This window comes from Coccidioides immitis (assembly GCF_000149335.2).
Source record: "Coccidioides immitis RS genomic scaffold supercont3.1, whole genome shotgun sequence".
NCBI lineage: Eukaryota > Fungi > Ascomycota > Eurotiomycetes > Onygenales > Onygenaceae > Coccidioides > Coccidioides immitis.
This window is the reverse complement of record NW_004504310.1, coordinates 3,034,210-3,051,886: the sequence shown is the minus strand read 5'-3', so window position 1 is coordinate 3,051,886 and position 17,677 is coordinate 3,034,210. Positions and strand designations below refer to the sequence as shown.

Here is a 17,677-nt window from a genome sequence, read left to right as displayed (position 1 = left end):
TGCCCTGTAATATCGAAGCAGCCAACACAGGTAGATCACATGTGCGAGCGCTGCGCGGCGTCTATTTTGATAAGCATGAAAAATAGAACTCACAAAACATGATGATACGCTACAGATCCTTTTCAAGGCGTGTTCCCCGTTTTCCTTCCGAAGAATATGAACTGGGTATCTAGTTAACGCGTTGACGCGTATATAAGCATTTGGAAAGGACCTTGCTATTTTTACAGAAATGTTTCAGCCCAGCCGAATTCTCAGTTCCCACCCAGCCATAATTAAGTGCTAGTTGAAAAGTCATAAGATACATAATAAAGTTCATCAAGAAGCGTTAGCATCCGCGTAGAGTGCTCAAAAGGGGCGAGGACAAAAGTAGTCTTGCGTCACTTTCAGCCCACTTGGAACTAACTAGTTGTTCTAGAATACTGACGGTTTCAACATTGGGCATTGGCTTGGCGGTTCGTTCGGGGAAGATTGGCTTTGGAGCCGACCACACTCCAAGGCGTCTCAACAACCCCGCCTTACGAGCTCAAAATATTGCACAACGGATACATAACGAAGAGACGCCATGGCTGCTAATCACGGAGCCCTTAACAATCTACTACCATTGACCCATAAGCGCATGGTTGCTGCTTGGTTGGAGGAGGATTGCCCGAGCTTAGATTATGGTGGCTTTGTGGTTGGAGAGGTCGAGGGTGAAGCGAAGCTGCTCGGCAAAAGCAAGGTATGAAGTTCTCCTTCTTGCATGGCATGGACACTTTGGTTGGTTTTCGTCAGTCAGCGGGCCACGCGGTTATTTGATGGATCCTGTCCCCGTTACACACAGAACATTGCTTCGTGTTCCAACTCGCGAAATTTGCGGCTCATTTTTATCTTGGCCATGGTGCATGGGATCGGGCATGATCTATGTGCCTGCTCCTGGGTGTTTGTGCCTATTTGAAGGATGCTAGATTGTTTTGACGGAGCCGCTTTATGTCCTTGCACAAATACGCAAGAGTCGCCCTGCTCTTCAGAACCCAGAAAGAGACTAATTGGAGTGAAACGTTTAGGGAATGGTGGCTGGTGTTCCTTTCTTCGACGAGGTTTTTGCGCAGCTAGGTTGCACGTATGTCTTCCCTTCATGAAGTCTTCGGGTGAAATGTTCCCTTGAGTCTTTTCTTATGGCTTTTTTTGGCTGACGCTCAATTCTATAAAGCGTTGAATGGAAAGTCAAAGAAGGTGACAAAATCGAGCCTATCACAGTTTGTGCCATTGTCAGGGGTCCAATGAGGAAACTCCTCCTCGGCGAACGGGTTGCACTAAATATCTTGGCTCGTTGCTCAGGGATCGCCACCAAGTACGAGTTCTATATATCCTTTCCGCCTCCGCCGTCTCGCTCACAGCAAGGCGCAGTTGATGTTGGCAGTAGCCTGACTTTCTGTACAGGGCATCATCCCTTCTCACCATTCTTCGATCCCATGGATGGGGCGGTATCCTAGCAGGTACCCGCAAGACCACACCAGGCTTCAGACTCGTTGAAAAATATGGTATCATTGTTGGGGGTGCTGATCCACACCGTCAAGACCTAAGTTCAATGACCATGCTCAAGGACAACCATATTTGGGCCTGTTACAATAAAGACAGAGCATCTCACAGCAGCAGCGGCGAGAATATAACAATCGCAGATGCGATTCCTTCTGCTGTCGATGCTGCACGAGCGGCTGGTGGTTTCGCTGTCAAAATCGAAGTCGAATGTCGCAGCATCGAGGAAGCGAATGCGGCTATCGGTGCCGGCGCAGACATTATAATGTTGGATAACTTTTCCCCTGAAGAAGTTCGTCAAGCAGCTCGGCAGCTGAAAGATGAGTGGGATGCAAAAGGCAAACCAAGAGGAAGCTTCTTAATCGAGGTCAGCGGCGGTTTGAGAGAAGACAACGTCGCAGACTTTGCATGTGAGGATGTTGATATACTGTCAACGAGTAGCATCCATCAGGGTGTGGGTATCGTGGATTTCTCGTTGAAAGTGACGATAAGTTGAGGCGCGAGAAGCACGTGGCTCCGGGTATAAGTTGACTTCAATTTGTTGAATTTATGCAAAAGGCAAAGAGGTGGAAGCGGTGACGCTTGAATCAAATTTGTAAATACGGGAGCCTACCATTAGATGCAATAAGTGGATGTACTCATGGAAAAATAGATCTTAGTTTTTCGTCAGGGTTTTCGCGAGACCCGATGATTCGCAGCTTGAAACATGAGAGCGTTAGCCGAGCTTCTTGGATTATTGACTGAAGAACGTTCAATGTGTCGAAGTCGGGAAATTACTTAATTTCCCGTTGCCATACATCGAATCTCGTGTCTTCCCATATGGTTGGCGAGCCCTGCGCAGCCTGCGATTTTAGCTAATCACAACAGAGAAACGAGGCCTGAAGACCGACTGAGGTATAGAAAAGAGCCTGGAGAGGAGCTCAGGAGCTGATGTACATATCATATGAAATTGAAAAAAACTTACACATTGTTTCACCAGCCTCAGTAGACACTTTCAGAAGAAGGCTCGTAGGTAACGAGCTCGTGAGACCAGTCGATTCCGTTTAGAAGGGATAGATCCCTATTCCCTAAGGCATGTTCCCCTTCAACACGTCAAAGAAGGGGAGTTATATCGCAACGAAACGAAGTACATCAGAGAATGATCGACACACTAGGATATTTCAGCGAAATGCATTGAGCTCGGATATAGGAAATATACATTAAACATTATGATAAAATGATTAAATGATTAAGAGCGAGCGCAATTAACTCGTTTCCACCAACTCTCCTTAGAATTCCCGTCCTCGCTTTCCTGTGGTTTGGGGGCATCATCTTCCCGAGAATAGCTTGGTTCATTTCGCTGGGTTCCTTGCTGTCCTGTGTTTTCATGGTTGTTAGCTTTACTTTGCGCGCTAGAGATTTTCCTCTTGTGAGACCTTGCTGCCGAGGATTCTGCTCTGCTCCGCCGCCGCGGGGTGTCGGTAGTCGGGGCCGGAGTATCACTGTTCTTCCGGATTTTCGCAATCTTCTTCGAAAGAGCTCTTCCTAAGCCAAGCCATTGCTTCTGGGACCCCTCTCCCTGCGCCTTGTATACAGCATCGCTCAAAGCTCGCTCATGAGCTGTAAGAGGTGGTGTATGAGAATGCGCGATGAGTTGTGAGGTCGTTCGTTCCATGGGCGGTCGTGAACTCTGCGGTGGTAGGACCTGGCTAGCGGGTGGGAATTGTTGTAGGTGGTGGATCCGTCGGGCCTCAACAACGCGACGAACGATCACTAATTAATATGAGCCACACGCACATACTTCAAGATACTTCGATCGTTGCTGATTTCAAGGCCAAGGTAAAACTAAGCCAAAAGAAGGATCGCAACTTACGGGCAAAGGTCTCTTCGATATTTACCATTTCTCTTGCGCTCGTCTCCATAAACCCGCACCCCCGCTTTCTAGCCCATTCCAAACCCTGCCTTGCGCTCACAGTCCGTGCGTCCTTGAGGTCGCATTTGTTTCCGGCGACAATGGTAACTGGCGGAGCCATGCCTACGGCAACCCGTTCTGCTCCTGGACTAGTCTTTCGTGATTGCTTAATCAAGCGCTGATTATTCTCAAGCCTATTTTCAGCTTCCAAATCAATCATATCCATAAAAGAATCCAAGGCGTCCAAGGTTGAAGCGTTCGTAATGTCGTAAACGAGAAGAAACGCATCTGACTTCAAATTTGACGCTGCCCATAAACCACGGTACTCTTCTTGCCCAGCGGTATCGGTGAGGGAAAGGAAATACGGCCGGCCGTCCACAGTACGGGTGACGGAGTATGAATCTTCTGTGAACGCATAGCGAGTGGGGGCCCCCTGTCAGAACTCTCTTCTCAAAAGCCTGAAATGTGGCATATCCATTGGCTCCAAAAATGAAAATCTTGTACTCGGGATGCATTTACCGATAGTTGGATCATACCTGTAGGAAACGTGCCAGACAGGATTAGCTGCTAGTCAAGAATGAAGAGAGAAGAATGGAGGAACTAACTCATGAGTCCACTGGCTCCTCACAAGTCGCAATGTAATTGACGACTTGCCTAGTTTTGTAGATTAATCAAATTAGCCTAGTTCACGAATTTTCAACCCGGTGAGCGGTTCTCGTAACCAGCATTGATGCAAGTGCAGGGGGGCCCAACGTAAAGAGCACGGGGTCGAGTTATAGTGGTAGCTAGGGGAATATATATTTATGACCCAGGGTACTGGCGCAACGTACCACATCCTCCATCACCGCATATCGTAATGGACACCGTCTCGGCCATGGAATTGCGAAAGGACTCGCAAGGTCCGCGCCAACAACTACATATGGGAACGGCTCCCCACAACTTAACGTAAAGCAAATAGTTCACGGAGTTGACCTAGATACACGCGCGATTGGATATCATTAGGGGCTCCGAAGGACAACTGGCGGTTTGTTTCGCAGGCAGAGTACGCGCGAACTCGAGTCAGGTGTAAAGAGCGACTAGGTAATTGACGCGACCGGACGCGATGAAGCGAGAGAACAGAGGAGATCCTCAATTTCAAAAAGGAAAGCAGCGTGTAAGTCAAACCTAAAGGACCGAAAGTATGAAGAAATCAGGGGGAGTTTTCAAGAAGCAGAACTTTTTTTTTCCCTTGGTCACACCAAGCCCCCTTCGCGGCGTCTATGGAGGAGCAGCTGGACCGACGTTATTGCTTATCCCTGTTCCGGTAAGGCGCAACCCCGGATCCATGGATCGTCACAGCCTTAATTCTTCCTTCGCATTTTGGCGCCATAAAAGGAGGCAAACCGACGACGAAAGGCAGTGGGCATACTCCGTATAGAATATGGAGTTGGATATATATTTTGTGGTGGTAGATTATTACTACTACTATTAATATGCCTAAATACAGGAAAAGGCCTGACGCCAAACCTCGGAGAGGTTTTAGAAAATGAACAGATATGATGTTTAATCGGTCTATATTAAATCAGCGACTTAGCAAGAAATGCATTCGCTATACGTCGGCGTCGACAACCGGAATCTTCAGTCGCTGGGGGATGATCCGGGTGTGCATCCATCGTCGCCCCATGCCGTGTTAGCAGCAACAGACCATAGGTTGGCCATATCCAAAATAGTTTTCGGAGTATGCCAGATCCTGCAATCTGCGGGTTCGTTAACAAACTGTCTTGGGATACGCTCTTTGTCATCCGGATGAATGGCGTTTCGGTAGTTAATACGTCCCCCGGCTCCGTCGCCAACAGTGCGGGCAAGAACGTATGTTCCAGTGCGATAGATCTCGCCAATATGAGTGTCTTCCCATTGTCGCCGCTCCTGAGGTGTCGAATAAAGCTCAAAAACATGCGCTGCAGCTTTGAAGAGCTGCTCAAACGTTAGAACCTGAGAACCTTTCACGCCGCCAACAGCTTGGACGGGTCCTTGACGCGGGCGTCCTCCAGCCACGATTGACTTGACACCCTTTGCCTTCATCAAGTCTGCAAGCACAGCACAGGTTGATGCACACGTGGCATCAGTGAGCAAGATGATATCTTCTGCTTCGAAGGCCTGGGATGGCAGATCGGAGCGGGATCCATAACCTGCAACAACAAATCGGCTAGTTTTCAGCGACATTATTTCATTGTCCAGATCCCAGAGAGCGAGGTTAGTGAAATCGAAATCGTCGTTAGTTACTGGTCCAAAGTAGTCATCCCACGACCTAAATTTCCCCTCGTCAACGTCAACATACGAGTTGAGATCGAAAATTCCATTCCTCTCATAAGCAGCTCCCCGGCCACCCATGGTCTTTGGATCCTTAAGCAACTGGTTGATTTTTCTGCCAATGATATCAAGTTCTTTCGTCGCTCGAAGATTGAATGCACTGGTCACTTTTGCTTCCGGGAAAAGCTATCATGAATTAGAGGTGAGGATTTCAACTGGATAGATCCTCACGTACCTGCATGAATAAATCAAACCCTAGGAACAGAGAGCCACCACCGTTAGAAGTAACATCCACAATCAGCTTCTTCTTCCCTGCCTTCTTACTTGCGGCTAGAAATGTCGACGTCAGGTTGCTGAACTCTGCATTAACATTGTCGTCATTTTTAGTTAGCGCAAAGGTGCTAACAGAAAGGACTGCTATATCGGAATGGTCGCCTTCCAGGAAATAACCAGCGATGGAACCATCACTAAATTCAACAACCGGCTCCGGAAAATGTCGACGGGGACTTGCACTGGACCGCTTTTGCAATTCAACTTCTCTTTTCTTTAGCATTGGAGCTTGATCTATATTTCCACTGCAAAATTTCTTATAGAATGTTTCACCATCCCTCACCCCGTCAAAATCAACGTGGAAGATCGCGTCATTCTGGTACTCTTTCTTGGTTCCATTCTCAAACTCAACATGAATTTGAGGCTCAGTATACACTCCGGGAGCAGTGAAAAAGGCACCAACGGCATCCTGTATATGGCCTGGGGGATTATAAAACAGGGCATTGTATAGTGCATCAGGGTCCTGCGCGGACCCGCGGTACGAAAGACGGCGAAGCCATTGTTGCGCATCCTCGCCGTCTATCGATTTAATAGCGCTGGGCCTCCATTTTCCATTCGATTTACCATTTAAGTCATCTGTTGGACGTTAGCCAGTTGCTATACCAACGAGAATCCAAAAAACATACTATAAGAATAGACCTTGGGCAAGCTCTTGCCGTCTGAAGATAGGGACACTATCGGTCCAAACTCTACTCGGCGGAAACTGAAAATGTTGATAGCGTCCAGATATAAATTAAAATGACCATCGTGGACGCTATTCACGAGAGCGAGCATATCCTGTTGGAATTCGATTTCATTTTCATATTTATTCGCAGCAGCTTTGTTTCGAATTCGTAATATTCCCTTATCAAGATCCGTCGCTGGCATCAGATAACCTTCTGGAGGATCTTTCAGGTAGTCAATGGTGCTTTGCCAGTGCCAGAAAGAATCTAGGCCGTCAATCAAGCGGAGAGCATCTCGCTTTTTGAATGGGACCGATTGTAAGCAGGCATGAGCCAGTTCGGCTGAAATACGAAAAGTCTTCTCTGCAAAGCCGGTCAAGAAATTCGTGTTAGCCTTACTGAACAACTATAAAAAAAGTGCGTGTATATGGAGATTACTCCGTACATACCCTTTTTATTCCCCGACAGTTGCTTTTGCTGCGCTGCAGCCACTAATGCGCATGGTTCTTGCTCCTTCGACCTTGGCAGTACTGACACATCTGAGCCCAACAACACTCTTCCAAAGCTCAACGGTGCAGATGACAAGAGAGCCAAAGACACCAAAGCACAGCCAAATCTCCCCATATCTTGCGGGCTTGCTTCAAAACAAACAGGGTAGCGCGGAATAAGACCCTTTGACAAAGATGTCACTCCCTTAAACAAAGGTGTGGGCTAGCAATGACGGCTATTGCTCCATGCACATGAAAGCAACGAAAATGAGAAGCCTCTCATCTGTAAAAAGGGGTGAAAACTTCACACAAGGGAAGATGGCCAAAGGTTTTTGTTCTCGGGAAGAACGATGCTTCCAATTTTAGTAAGGGAGGGGAACATCATGGCTTAATGATGGTTTTCTCAAGGCTGACGCGAGTTGCCTCCTTCGAGCGTGACCCTTCACGCTCGTAAAGAATGGAGCGTTATGGACGGAGGGCTCCGTTGAAAATCTGTATGATGATGTTAGTGGTCCAAGGCCCGCATGTGGAGTCCATGTGGAAAAGCTCCAGCGCGCTAAATAGCACCGGCATTGTGAATGGTCACCAATGAAAGCGCAGTGTGCCGCACTCAGCTGAGGGTCACTCCAATGAGGGCTTCGTGAGAATATCGGCCTAAACGATCTCGAAACGGATTGGCAATGAAGTGGCACTGCTCAGCGCTGACCGTAGCTTGGCGCTCCGTCTGCCCCGGCTGCGCCATCCTGAATTGTCAACTTCGGCTGCCGCCCGTAGGGCGATGGGCAAATGCGGCAGAGTGGTGCTGGGAAGCCTTTCGAGGCCATTCCAAGCAAGCAATGGGAAAAGGAGAATGAAGGAAAACATTTGTCTTCAAGAATCCAGTGGGTGGCTCCGTACGGAGTACGGTGATGGCGATGATTCCTATCAATCATCGAATATGGAAAAGGGATACAGAGCACAGAGAAGCCAGCTATCCTCTTTCCACAGTACGAGAACGGCAGACCTCAAGAAATTTGGTTGAAAGATTGACAGTAATAATTGCTCCGTAATGCCGCTCCGATCGGCCAACTTTGACATTCGGGGATTTAAGGGAACAAACAAACCTGGATCATGCCGCTGCGACCTTCATCCTTTGCATATTCAGGGCATAGGACAGACAGATCAGAAATGATGATATTTGCCGTGCCATTTCCGTACTCCGTACGGACGAGCATGCTATCTGCATCATCTCGTGAGAAACAACTGGTAGCACAGAGTGTAATGTCGCTGTTGGTAAGGAGTTTGGGCCCGCTTATTTTTGTACCATCCCTGCCGATCCGAAAGCGCTCTCCACCCACGCGGAATATGGTGAACATGGGTAGCTTTCCCATGATATCATTTCCAATCAAGAGTTTGAAGGAGGCAAGGGGTGAATTTTGGATATTAATTTGAGTCTAGGAGCACTCGCCATGCTGTTATTCTTATCCAAGCTTACGGAGTAACTACAGTGTCAATAGTTAGAGCTGATGTAAGTCGTGGCCTTATGAGTGCAAGATAGTGGCCTGGTTGGTAGGTACAAATGCTCTCCCCTGGTAAACATCACTTGGGCGATGGCTTTCTGGCCTGACAAATAAGGCACCAAAGAGACACGAACCAAAACCAATCGAATGCATTAGGCGGCTGGGACTCCTCTCCTTCGCGTTCTCCTCTCCTCGAGCACAAAATATTTTCTGCCCCCACTCTCCCAGGCATTGTTTCTCACATTGCCTTATTATCATGGATATCCAACACCGATTTCCTGGTGTGCCCTGGATTTGGGGAGGAGGCATCTCCTCCGTCTATGAGGTCCACCCTCGCGAGCATTGTAGACAATGTTCCAAAGCCTGGAGAGTTCGAGAGAGCAATTTGGTAAGGAACTCGAAATCTATGACATTTTCTCGCGACATCCGCCTTGCCCCTCTTTGGTGCAGTGTTTTTCTACTCAACCAACGGCATTTTCCTCGAGTATATGAGAGTTGCGATCTCTATTGACATGTGCGTCTTCTAATCTCGTCACTAGATACGTCCCTCTCTTCTAGGATACACAGAAAAATCATGTTCAGGACCAGCAAACTATGATCGTTACTAAAGTGGAAAAGTTGGAACCCCTACCTCTACGAAAGGAATGGCTGAACGACCTTGCGCACGCCGTTGCTTTCCTTGAATCGCTCAACCTCGCTCATGGTGACTTACGACCTGAAAATATCCAGCTTGGTGGCGACCAACCGAAACTGTCCGATTTACATTGTACAGCGGAAATCGGGACAGATTTTGAAGCTTGCATGACCCTGCATGGAAGAATACTGAACGGGAACGAGGCAGACCAAGGACAACGTGGAACTTCCGGCGTCCTGGGTCCTCGAACGGAGCAGTTCGCCCTCGGTTCCTTGTACTATCTGATAAATAAGAAAGCCACCATGCATCAATAGCGAGCGAGGGAAAGAAGACGCGCACCCAGAGAATATCTCTCGTAGAAACCGGTTCTGGACTTTGGGCAGTATGTACTCAGAATTATCATACATACGTCCAAGTTCTCGTCGTATTATCACAGCACTGTCCAGCTTTCGAAAACCTATCCCATTCATGCCTACCTTGCGCCGCCTCTCGGCGCACTGGCATGCCTCGGCATGCCTCTGACTGTTTAAACATCCATCAGGGGAACCCACGACTGCGCAAACCGTTAATGGAGATTCGATCATCGCCGGAATAAAGCAGGCTACTTTGCTCGGAGAGACAAACGCATTTTTCCTTTAACGATTTATCAATGCATATCCTATCCGCCGGTCCCTGGGAATACGCCGCTACGGACCAAGGAAACGGGTGGATGTTCTCCACATTGTACACATTCCCGCCGGTGGCGGGAAACGCAAACTTCTGCAGGCGAGTGAGTGGCTGAGCATACTACTAGTCTCGCGAGGTACGAACAACTCCATCAACAGATGTTTCAAGAACCAGGCGCGCACCATCAGCAAAGTCGATGCCGTCTACGGAGGAGATCCGATGGGAGGCATCGTCAAAAGCGGATTTGACCAAGCCACCTGGTTCTCGAAATCAGACAAGCCAGGACACATGAATCGCCGATAATGTTGATTTTATCCTCGCGAAGCGAGCTCGCGACAATTGTCACGTTGCGTTGTGTAGCTTCGAGAATTCGAGCATAACATCAAAGGAACACTTGCAAGTTGGAATTCTATGATAGAACATTGAAGTCTAGCTTCAATACGTAGCGACCCTCCCTTTGTTGCAAATGATTCAGCTAACCGAAAGTCTCCCGCCAGGCCGGCCTCGGATGCCCAGTGCGGACTAACTTAACTCCCCCAGACGGAGACCCCTGGGGCTATTTTCAAGGTCATGTGATGGATCACCTCAGCCGTCCTGAGATTGCTTACGGGGTACTCCGTTCTATCCAAAGCAACCAGTCGAAGACTCTTCGCCGTACATATGCTCATGGTGAATGATGAGATTCAGTCGAATGTGATATCCATGTAAGTCATTTTGCTCCATGCTACCTCCCCTTTTCCCGATGATGAATTTTCGTATCATCCTTAGTCAGACGTCATGCCCGCCGCTCCTGACCTTCCTTCTTTGAGGGTTGGTTAAGATATAGGCGAGAGCAAGGCAATGATGGATTTAATCTTCTCTCTGAAACCCAGACGGCATTTGTCTGGTTGTCTCTAAATTTTTCGTACTGTTAAAATAATTTCACCGACCCGAAGCTAACATTACGCCAGGCCTGGGGAAAACCTACCCCAAAGTCAATGCCGTCCCGTTCCGCCTCTCATTCCGCATTCGATTGCTGGGCTCTTAGTGTTCTTTGTAACCTGAAGAGGCGCTGTTACACGGACAGAATTTGATTATTACGATAAACGTCAGTCCTCAATAACTTACGGAGCACACCCGTTCCGGTCTTCTCTCTACGGAATTTTGCCGTAGAACAAGATCAATAGATGACCTTTGCCAAGGATCTTTCTACGAAAGACATTATGCATACCCGATGCTTGGGCTGCACTCATCGGAGACATTTCATTTTGCGTTGCAGATCACCGTAAAACCTTAGGTGCCGAAACCCATGCTCGCGATACGAACACACACAACCCCCTCCGGTGACCATGTCTCTAATCCTAATATGGCCAACAATTTGCGCAAGAAGTACTCGCAAAATGATACCGCTGTCTCTTCTGACTCCTAGACTGGTCTCTAGGGCAAGCTGTTCACATTCGAATCTGTGAGCTGGCGAATCGTCCCTCAAAGGTTAATTTCACCAGATGAGGTTCCCCCCCAACACCGAAAAAGAAAAAAATATATATACGGATAGCCCTGTCTGTGTATTACCCTTTAGACACTCTGATACATGCAATATTTATCATACGTCCCCCAAGTTCTTCGAACGCGTGGAACTGGATTATGGGCTGGTATTGTTAGGCTTCAATCCGTGCGCTTGGCCCGTGATGCCACTAGAAAAGGGAGATGCTAAAAATAGGTATGTTTTGGATCAGCATGCTCGTGTACTGTAGTAACTTGACAAGGGTTGAATCTTTCAGATGTGCGACCACACAAGCATGCAACCAACCCATTGCTGCATGGACTTGAGGATTTATATACATTCATGGACGATATGCGGAGCTCTGGAGCGCAGATACAAAAATCTTGCCTTGGCCTGGAACCCGGTATTCAACGGCTCTTTTTTTAATCGCTATTTAGAGTCATTGAGTATAGCATGGGTGTTCTTGAAACTTACCTGCTCCGGCGAGGACAGCCTTTAATTACTCCAATGGGCCTGCGGATGAGTTTCCAATGATCTCGGCTACAAAGTATGCTTTTAGCACTCCCACCTTAATGTATGTTCCTTATGCAAAATTCAAAAATTTTCTGGTATTTTAGGACAAGCTCAACCCATATATGAAAGCCCCTATTGTCAATCGAGACAAATCCTATCAAATTCAACTCTGACACGTGTTTAGTTCCAGCTTCAAATTCGGTATGAATCATGATCAATTGGAAGGCAATGGCCGAATAACACATGTGAGATTTATTATCACTCCTCTACCGGAGTATAGCACGGTAAATAGCGCCGAATGTATGGAGGAAACGTAAGGAGAAGGTGACCTTAGCGCAATTAAGGCTAATTTAACTACTCCGTTCGGTAGCATCGTTAAAGTCTCGTTCCAAATATAGATACAAATCAATGTCTGTGCCCCCAATTAAAGGCTGGGAATTTCCCTCCGACCCTCGCATATCAACAACGTGCCAACGCTGCAATTTAAGTTCAACCGACGGCATGGATTTACGAAGTTTTATATGGCCGCACCCATCTCTGCAACTCATTCGTTACATGTTGAAAGCTTAAAAGGAGAGAAATTATTTTGGGGAAAAAAAAGGGGGGGTATATATAGAGTTCCGTGGTCCCCATACCAACAGTGGGAACGCGATTCGGCGTACTAGAGGAAGAAAAGGAAGGTAATACATGATATGAAGATTATGTGGGACAGTGGACCCTAATTTGGTACGGGTGGTATAAAGAGACCCGAACCTGGCTTACGATCAGATGGAAAAGAGGATGATCGCTGATAAAGCAGGGCCTTCGCCTGACTTATAAGGCTACAGATTAGCAGTGTCCGGGATGATATTTGGAAGGCGATACCGACAAATGCGATATGCCAAGATAAATACTCAAGGTTGGATCCTAGCTGGACATGTTCTCCTCAGTTAACGCAGGCGGCAACCGTGACGGTTTCGAAAGGGCGACTTTCTCCGTGAAATCTAGTCGACTCGTTTCGTCGCATGGATATCATTTGCAGGCATTTCAACGGCATTTTTCTGCGACCGTTTACTCTCGCCGAAGGACATGTATTGTCGAAAAACAGGTGATAACAAGCGGCCGGGCTCTTTGGCTGGTTTTTCAGGGGTTGTCAAGCTTGTATCGCCAGGAAGTTCGGAGAAAGGTACATCAGCAACGTCGCCAGCGGTTGAGATCTGATATTCCGTCTAGCAATAGCTGTTTAGCAGCCGGAATAAAACAAAGAAAAAGGGCCTACTCACACCAGCGGAAGTTATTGGAACTTTTTTGATATAAGCGACACCCTTGGGCATTTCAACCCAAGCTAAAACGACCGACTCTTCCTCATGCAACGACATGTATGACATGGCGAACGATTCGGATTTCAAGGTCAACTCCCTTGACGTTGCCAGCTTTCGACACTCCATGATACTTGAGTTGAGATTAGACAGTTGATACAATTGACCTTTATCATTAACAAGGCCTAGTTGGTTGCCGGATGGCGAGAACGCTGCGCACTGGATACGGTTACCAAGGCGCCTTGTGCCATCGGGTTTGATCTCGGCTTTATGACCATTTTCTGGCTGTATGAGGAGGGGAACGCCGGACTGTGTCCAGGTGGTGATGCACACCAAATCCTCGTCTGGAGAACTTGACGGCCGATACAGCGCTGTCGACACTCCGTTGTCTTCTGACTCGTGCAAAGGTACGTAATATCGGCATTTTACGAGCTCCCGAAATTCTAAGAAGGGAAATGACCACATATATGTCTGGATCATACCCATCTTTGGATTTCTCGTACTTGCAAGGAGGACAATACCGTCGTGAGAGAAAGACAACGTGTCCACAGATGGGCAGCCTCTGCATTGTTTGTGATATGGATGAAGGCGGAACTCTCTGGGCTGTTCGGTATTGGTGGTTCTGAAGAATCGGACTGTGGCGTTCTCGAATCCGATAACGACATAGTTTTCTTTGGGACTCATTGCAATGCTGCGGCACCATAACGTCGACGGCATACGATACTCAAGCACCAATGCCGTGGGCTGGACGAGATTTACAATTCGCAGCTACAAAACTATGAGTTAGCTTGGGATGTTAGCTTGATTACTTGGGCGTAACCGTTCTCACCGTGAGTTTTTGGTCACGAGTTCCAATGACATATGCTAAGTATGTTTTCGTCACAGCAGCCATCAGACAAGAGCTCTCTGTTGAGATTGCTCGGATGGGTGTGGGCGGGGACATGCCCACGTCCCAAATGTGTATCGATGGTTGCATCCAGAAAAGAGCATACGTTGAATTCTGAGAGAGGTACACATTTATGTTTTTTGACCCCTTGCCTCTCCCATGCACTTTGGATAAACTGATCAAATCCTTGAGTGAAATTTCTTCCATTTTCTGGCGTTCTAGAGTCCCAGAAGATAAGGAGCTCGTATCACCAACTGACGAGGCAGGCGGATCCTTTCTTCTTTTCGACATCCACTTACCTTTCTTATCTGAAGTTAAAATGGTACGTGTCCGTGAAAGTGGTATGGGTTGAAACGATGCCCTTGAGTTCGCGCGTTCAATGTGGTTCGTTGAGAAGTCTGTGCCAAATGGAGGGAGGGTCCCTTCGACTGGGCTATTCAAGACCCTCTCATTTGGAGAAATTTGCAGGCTGCTATTATGGATTGTGTCATTCATTGAAGACTGGAACTCCGGTCTGGCGAATTCACTGAGTGGCGAATCATATCTGTGCCGTTGGTCAGGGGAGATTGGAGATACGAGATCAGGAGAATAAAAATGGGGTTTATCTGAAGGTCCCGCGCTTGAGAAGCCGGTATATTCTGCATGAGGTGTATATGGCCCGGGAAGCTTTGGTTCATGCAGAGTGGGAACTCCGATGTCAGCGTGATTACCGGCGGCCGTTTGCGCCGGCACGCAGGTCCCGGCTTTAGGTAAGAGCTGAAACTGAGTAGGCAAGTGCCTTTCTACACCAATAGTGTCGGCGTTGCATTCCACTAGTTTTAAGGCATCCCAGGCCTGCCAAACGAGTGAGATCTCCCGCGCAACAGTAACCGCTTCACCGCATTGAACGCACTTTGTGCCTTCCGGAAGCTTGATCATTGGGACTTCAGATGGGTCCTATAAATCATAATTAGTATTAACTTGGCTGATACGGCCTCCTTGTGACTCCTCAAAAATAGGAGTTGCTGGACGATGCGACGCGAGAGCATACCGGAATTTTCAAGTTGTTTGCATCTGTGAACTGAAAATGTTCGACAAAATGGCAAGAGGGACAATTCAACGCATACGCTCTATGGTAGGCCGATCGAGGTCGCGGACCAGGTTCAACGAAAAGCGCGACGTTGTCAAGTATACTTGCCATAGCATTCATTAAGTGAGCATCGCTCACACGGTGGACCACTTGGCGGTCATTAAGGGAAAGACAAAAGGCATGGATCGCATCTGTTGCCTCTTCGTCGAACATTAATTTCGATGCATCTTCAATGCTTACATTTGGGGTATCCGGTAGAATGAGCCGGAAAATTTCACTAAAGGTTTCTATCATCTCCAATTTGGAGAGACTCTGAGGTATTCGAAAGCTGTCCAGCGAAACTAAAACTGCATTCCGAGAGTTTGCGCAAGACGCTTGAAGGTCAGCGTCGGAGGTCTCTTCATCCACGATGTATTGGATGAAAGCGCCCACCACGAAATGTGATACATCCCTGAGGGCAAGAAACTGGGCCAGCCATTGCTCCGAAGCCTCTTCGTTCTCGACAAGAGTAGAAACATAACCAGGTGATAGACATTCCGGCAAGGGGTACTAAAAGTTCCTCATCAGCCGAGATCAACGGTCAGTCCGAATATCCGCCATGTAACCAAAGGGGATAGGATTGGGATTCAAGAAATATTGGTTTTGGACGCACCAATTGCGTTGTCAAATTGGGTAGCTCTGAGCGTAACTTGGAGGGCAGCGGAAGGGCATTGGGGTCGTTACGCAAGACGTCGGTGATGGCTTTGCAGGTGCAGAGGAGGAATGACTTAGGATCGGGATAGTTGTCGAATAATTTTTCTAGCGAGCCGTGGATGCGTGCAAACCGATCTTTGCGCTCTTTAACCCGGTGGCCCCCAGGTGGCTTTGGGTGTAGAATCAATATTCGTAATGCGACGCACAGCAGTTCAGCAAGATACTTGTCTCGTAGAGGCCGTGCCTCCCAGAAGCTGTCCCGCCCTTCGATTATTATTTGCAGGATGAATTCGACAGAGCGTACGACGACTTCCCAACTTGCCAAAAAGCCCAGATACTGGCCGGCCTGCTCGCTTTCAGACGGTAAAGATAGGCGTTGAAGGGAGTAGATGGCATTGAGGCGGGCCAACAGGGCAATGACAAGGCGCTGATATGTCTGAGGATCGCATTCGGAGTAGACCTTTTCCAAAGAGAAACGACCGAGAAGCTCTAGGATGATATCGTCGACGTCGTGCCGAATCCCCAAAAGTTTCCACACGTTTGCCAAGAGGCTGACCTTGGAGCCGACGGCGGCCATTGCAAGCAATGGGATCTCGTCTTAACGCTTCTCCTTCCGCCCCACGGGGGCGGATGGACTCTCCGGTATATGAGGAAAGTGGCTAGGGCTATGCGATAGGGTGAAATATGGTTGAGAAGTGATAGCAAGAGTGGATGGATGAGTTTCTCTTCTGAACTCTTCCAAGCTGACGGAGCTCGCAGCGATGGGACTGACGGCATTAAAATTGCGGGTGGGAGATCGATCGAGTGGGCCCATCACAGGATGTCTGCTGAGACGAGGGAACTCATAGGAACCTTTTTTTTTTTTTTTTTTGCTCCCTCGTGCTTAATATTCTTTTTCTTCTCTTCCACTCCCAAATCCCCTTTCACAGCTTGTGGGCGTCATCCAAGGGCATGGGATGGGAACATGGCTGGAGGCAAGTGACTACCCACAACACCGACCTTTTGTTTTGGTGCCTTGCGATCGAATGGCTTTTACGGAGGACACGTTCAGACTCCACACACAGCGATGGATCAATTATGCTCTCTCTCTCTTCTTTTTTTTTTTTTTTTTTTTTTTTTTTTTTTTGGTGGTATTGGGGAAGATTTTACAGCAAGAGGATGGAAAAGTCTGGGCATTTCAGACCGGGTGTTTTCCTTCCCTTGCGCGTTTGCGTTGAAATAATTAAGGGCTTAATGCCTGTATGTTTTGGATATTTTTCCCTTCATTTTTGACTCGCTGGCACTCCTTTATCAGCGAGGCGGTAAGGTTAGGCTTCCTTCATGGCTCACACTTCTCCACTGATGTGCCCGGGGTACTTGGCGGATCGATTGGAAATAAGTGGAGCGACTTGTAACGTCGCAAGAGCTGCTCGCGTCTGCTTCTTTTTCCCACCAATGATTGCGGGCTGCAGATCGGCTTCTTCCAAATATCGAGAATTGCTTGATCCAGATTCTCAGACCCCAGTGCCCGGTTGACACAGGAAGCGAAAAAGGGACGGAGCCGCATTCTAGCCTGTTTCCTGCAGCCGGGCTGTGGCTGTTTGGATTTGCGTGATGGCGCAAGAGGTGCGATTATCTCGTATTATTCAAAAGGCCGGTACGACAGAGGCTTGAGGTTTGTGCCACGTTTGAAACGAAGTCATTCTTAGTGCCAAAGTCTATCCGCCTGCTTGCCCTCTTGAAGCTGAACAAAAAATCATACAAAATCATTCCTTGTAGGCT

At 47.9% G+C, this 17,677-nt stretch overlaps 6 protein-coding genes across 6 annotated transcripts; 3 read left to right on the top strand and 3 right to left on the bottom strand.

Annotated features, from left to right (window-relative positions):
• The first annotated feature begins 466 nt into the window (after positions 1-466).
• CIMG_02065 (nicotinate-nucleotide diphosphorylase (carboxylating)) lies at positions 467-2,239 on the top strand. The gene is made up of 4 exons (XM_001248293.2): positions 467-718; positions 1,044-1,099; positions 1,190-1,330; positions 1,420-2,239. Exons 1-4 carry the CDS (start codon positions 563-565, stop codon positions 2,009-2,011), a joined length of 945 nt encoding a protein of 314 aa, XP_001248294.2. The 5' UTR covers positions 467-562; the 3' UTR covers positions 2,012-2,239.
• Positions 2,240-2,511: 272 nt separating this feature from the next.
• On the bottom strand, positions 2,512-4,591 carry CIMG_02066 (small GTP-binding protein). The gene is made up of 5 exons (XM_001248294.2): positions 4,237-4,591; positions 4,012-4,060; positions 3,926-3,942; positions 3,368-3,811; positions 2,512-3,267 (listed from the first exon to the last, which is right to left on the bottom strand). Exons 1-5 carry the CDS (start codon positions 4,280-4,282, stop codon positions 2,744-2,746), a joined length of 1,080 nt encoding a protein of 359 aa, XP_001248295.2. The 5' UTR covers positions 4,283-4,591; the 3' UTR covers positions 2,512-2,743.
• Positions 4,592-4,847: 256 nt separating this feature from the next.
• On the bottom strand, positions 4,848-8,051 carry CIMG_02067 (uncharacterized protein). The gene is made up of 4 exons (XM_001248295.2): positions 7,137-8,051; positions 6,652-7,050; positions 5,931-6,601; positions 4,848-5,881 (listed from the first exon to the last, which is right to left on the bottom strand). Exons 1-4 carry the CDS (start codon positions 7,309-7,311, stop codon positions 5,024-5,026), a joined length of 2,103 nt encoding a protein of 700 aa, XP_001248296.2. The 5' UTR covers positions 7,312-8,051; the 3' UTR covers positions 4,848-5,023.
• Positions 8,052-8,751: 700 nt separating this feature from the next.
• CIMG_02069 (uncharacterized protein) lies at positions 8,752-9,735 on the top strand. The gene is made up of 2 exons (XM_001248297.2): positions 8,752-9,062; positions 9,233-9,735. The coding sequence occupies exons 1-2, from the start codon at positions 8,931-8,933 to the stop codon at positions 9,620-9,622; spliced, it is 522 nt and encodes a 173-aa protein (XP_001248298.2). The 5' UTR covers positions 8,752-8,930; the 3' UTR covers positions 9,623-9,735.
• Positions 9,736-10,374: 639 nt separating this feature from the next.
• Positions 10,375-12,075, top strand: CIMG_12722 (uncharacterized protein). The gene is made up of 3 exons (XM_004445656.1): positions 10,375-10,678; positions 10,925-11,673; positions 11,735-12,075. The coding sequence occupies exons 2-3, from the start codon at positions 11,459-11,461 to the stop codon at positions 11,781-11,783; spliced, it is 264 nt and encodes an 87-aa protein (XP_004445713.1). The 5' UTR covers positions 10,375-10,678; positions 10,925-11,458; the 3' UTR covers positions 11,784-12,075.
• Positions 12,076-12,332: 257 nt separating this feature from the next.
• Positions 12,333-16,823, bottom strand: CIMG_02071 (WD40 repeat protein). The gene is made up of 5 exons (XM_001248299.2): positions 15,876-16,823; positions 15,185-15,772; positions 14,098-15,090; positions 13,233-14,036; positions 12,333-13,178 (listed from the first exon to the last, which is right to left on the bottom strand). The coding sequence occupies exons 1-5, from the start codon at positions 16,491-16,493 to the stop codon at positions 12,954-12,956; spliced, it is 3,228 nt and encodes a 1,075-aa protein (XP_001248300.2). The 5' UTR covers positions 16,494-16,823; the 3' UTR covers positions 12,333-12,953.
• Between the last annotated feature and the right edge of the window lie 854 nt (positions 16,824-17,677).

Coding starts and splice junctions, on each gene's coding strand:
- CIMG_02065 (XM_001248293.2), top strand. CDS start 563: ATGGCTGCTAATCACGGAGCCCTTAACAATCTACTACCATTGACCCAT. Junction 719..1,043: donor AGCTGCTCGGCAAAAGCAAG/GTATGAAGTTCT, acceptor TGAAACGTTTAG/GGAATGGTGGCTGGTGTTCC. Junction 1,100..1,189: donor TTTGCGCAGCTAGGTTGCAC/GTATGTCTTCCC, acceptor AATTCTATAAAG/CGTTGAATGGAAAGTCAAAG.
- CIMG_02066 (XM_001248294.2), bottom strand. CDS start 4,282: ATGGCCGAGACGGTGTCCATTACGATATGCGGTGATGGAGGATGTG. Junction 4,061..4,236: donor ATGCGGTGATGGAGGATGTG/GTACGTTGCGCC, acceptor CTACAAAACTAG/GCAAGTCGTCAATTACATTG. Junction 3,268..3,367: donor TATCGAAGAGACCTTTGCCC/GTAAGTTGCGAT, acceptor CATATTAATTAG/TGATCGTTCGTCGCGTTGTT.
- CIMG_02067 (XM_001248295.2), bottom strand. CDS start 7,311: ATGGGGAGATTTGGCTGTGCTTTGGTGTCTTTGGCTCTCTTGTCATCT. Junction 6,602..6,651: donor GCCCAAGGTCTATTCTTATA/GTATGTTTTTTG, acceptor AACGTCCAACAG/ATGACTTAAATGGTAAATCG. Junction 5,882..5,930: donor GGTTTGATTTATTCATGCAG/GTACGTGAGGAT, acceptor AATTCATGATAG/CTTTTCCCGGAAGCAAAAGT.
- CIMG_02069 (XM_001248297.2), top strand. CDS start 8,931: ATGGATATCCAACACCGATTTCCTGGTGTGCCCTGGATTTGGGGAGGA. Junction 9,063..9,232: donor GAGTTCGAGAGAGCAATTTG/GTAAGGAACTCG, acceptor CCTCTCTTCTAG/GATACACAGAAAAATCATGT.
- CIMG_12722 (XM_004445656.1), top strand. CDS start 11,459: ATGAGGTTCCCCCCCAACACCGAAAAAGAAAAAAATATATATACGGAT. Junction 11,674..11,734: donor AAGGGAGATGCTAAAAATAG/GTATGTTTTGGA, acceptor TGAATCTTTCAG/ATGTGCGACCACACAAGCAT.
- CIMG_02071 (XM_001248299.2), bottom strand. CDS start 16,493: ATGGCCGCCGTCGGCTCCAAGGTCAGCCTCTTGGCAAACGTGTGGAAA. Junction 15,773..15,875: donor CCAATTTGACAACGCAATTG/GTGCGTCCAAAA, acceptor AGGAACTTTTAG/TACCCCTTGCCGGAATGTCT. Junction 15,091..15,184: donor CAAACAACTTGAAAATTCCG/GTATGCTCTCGC, acceptor TATGATTTATAG/GACCCATCTGAAGTCCCAAT.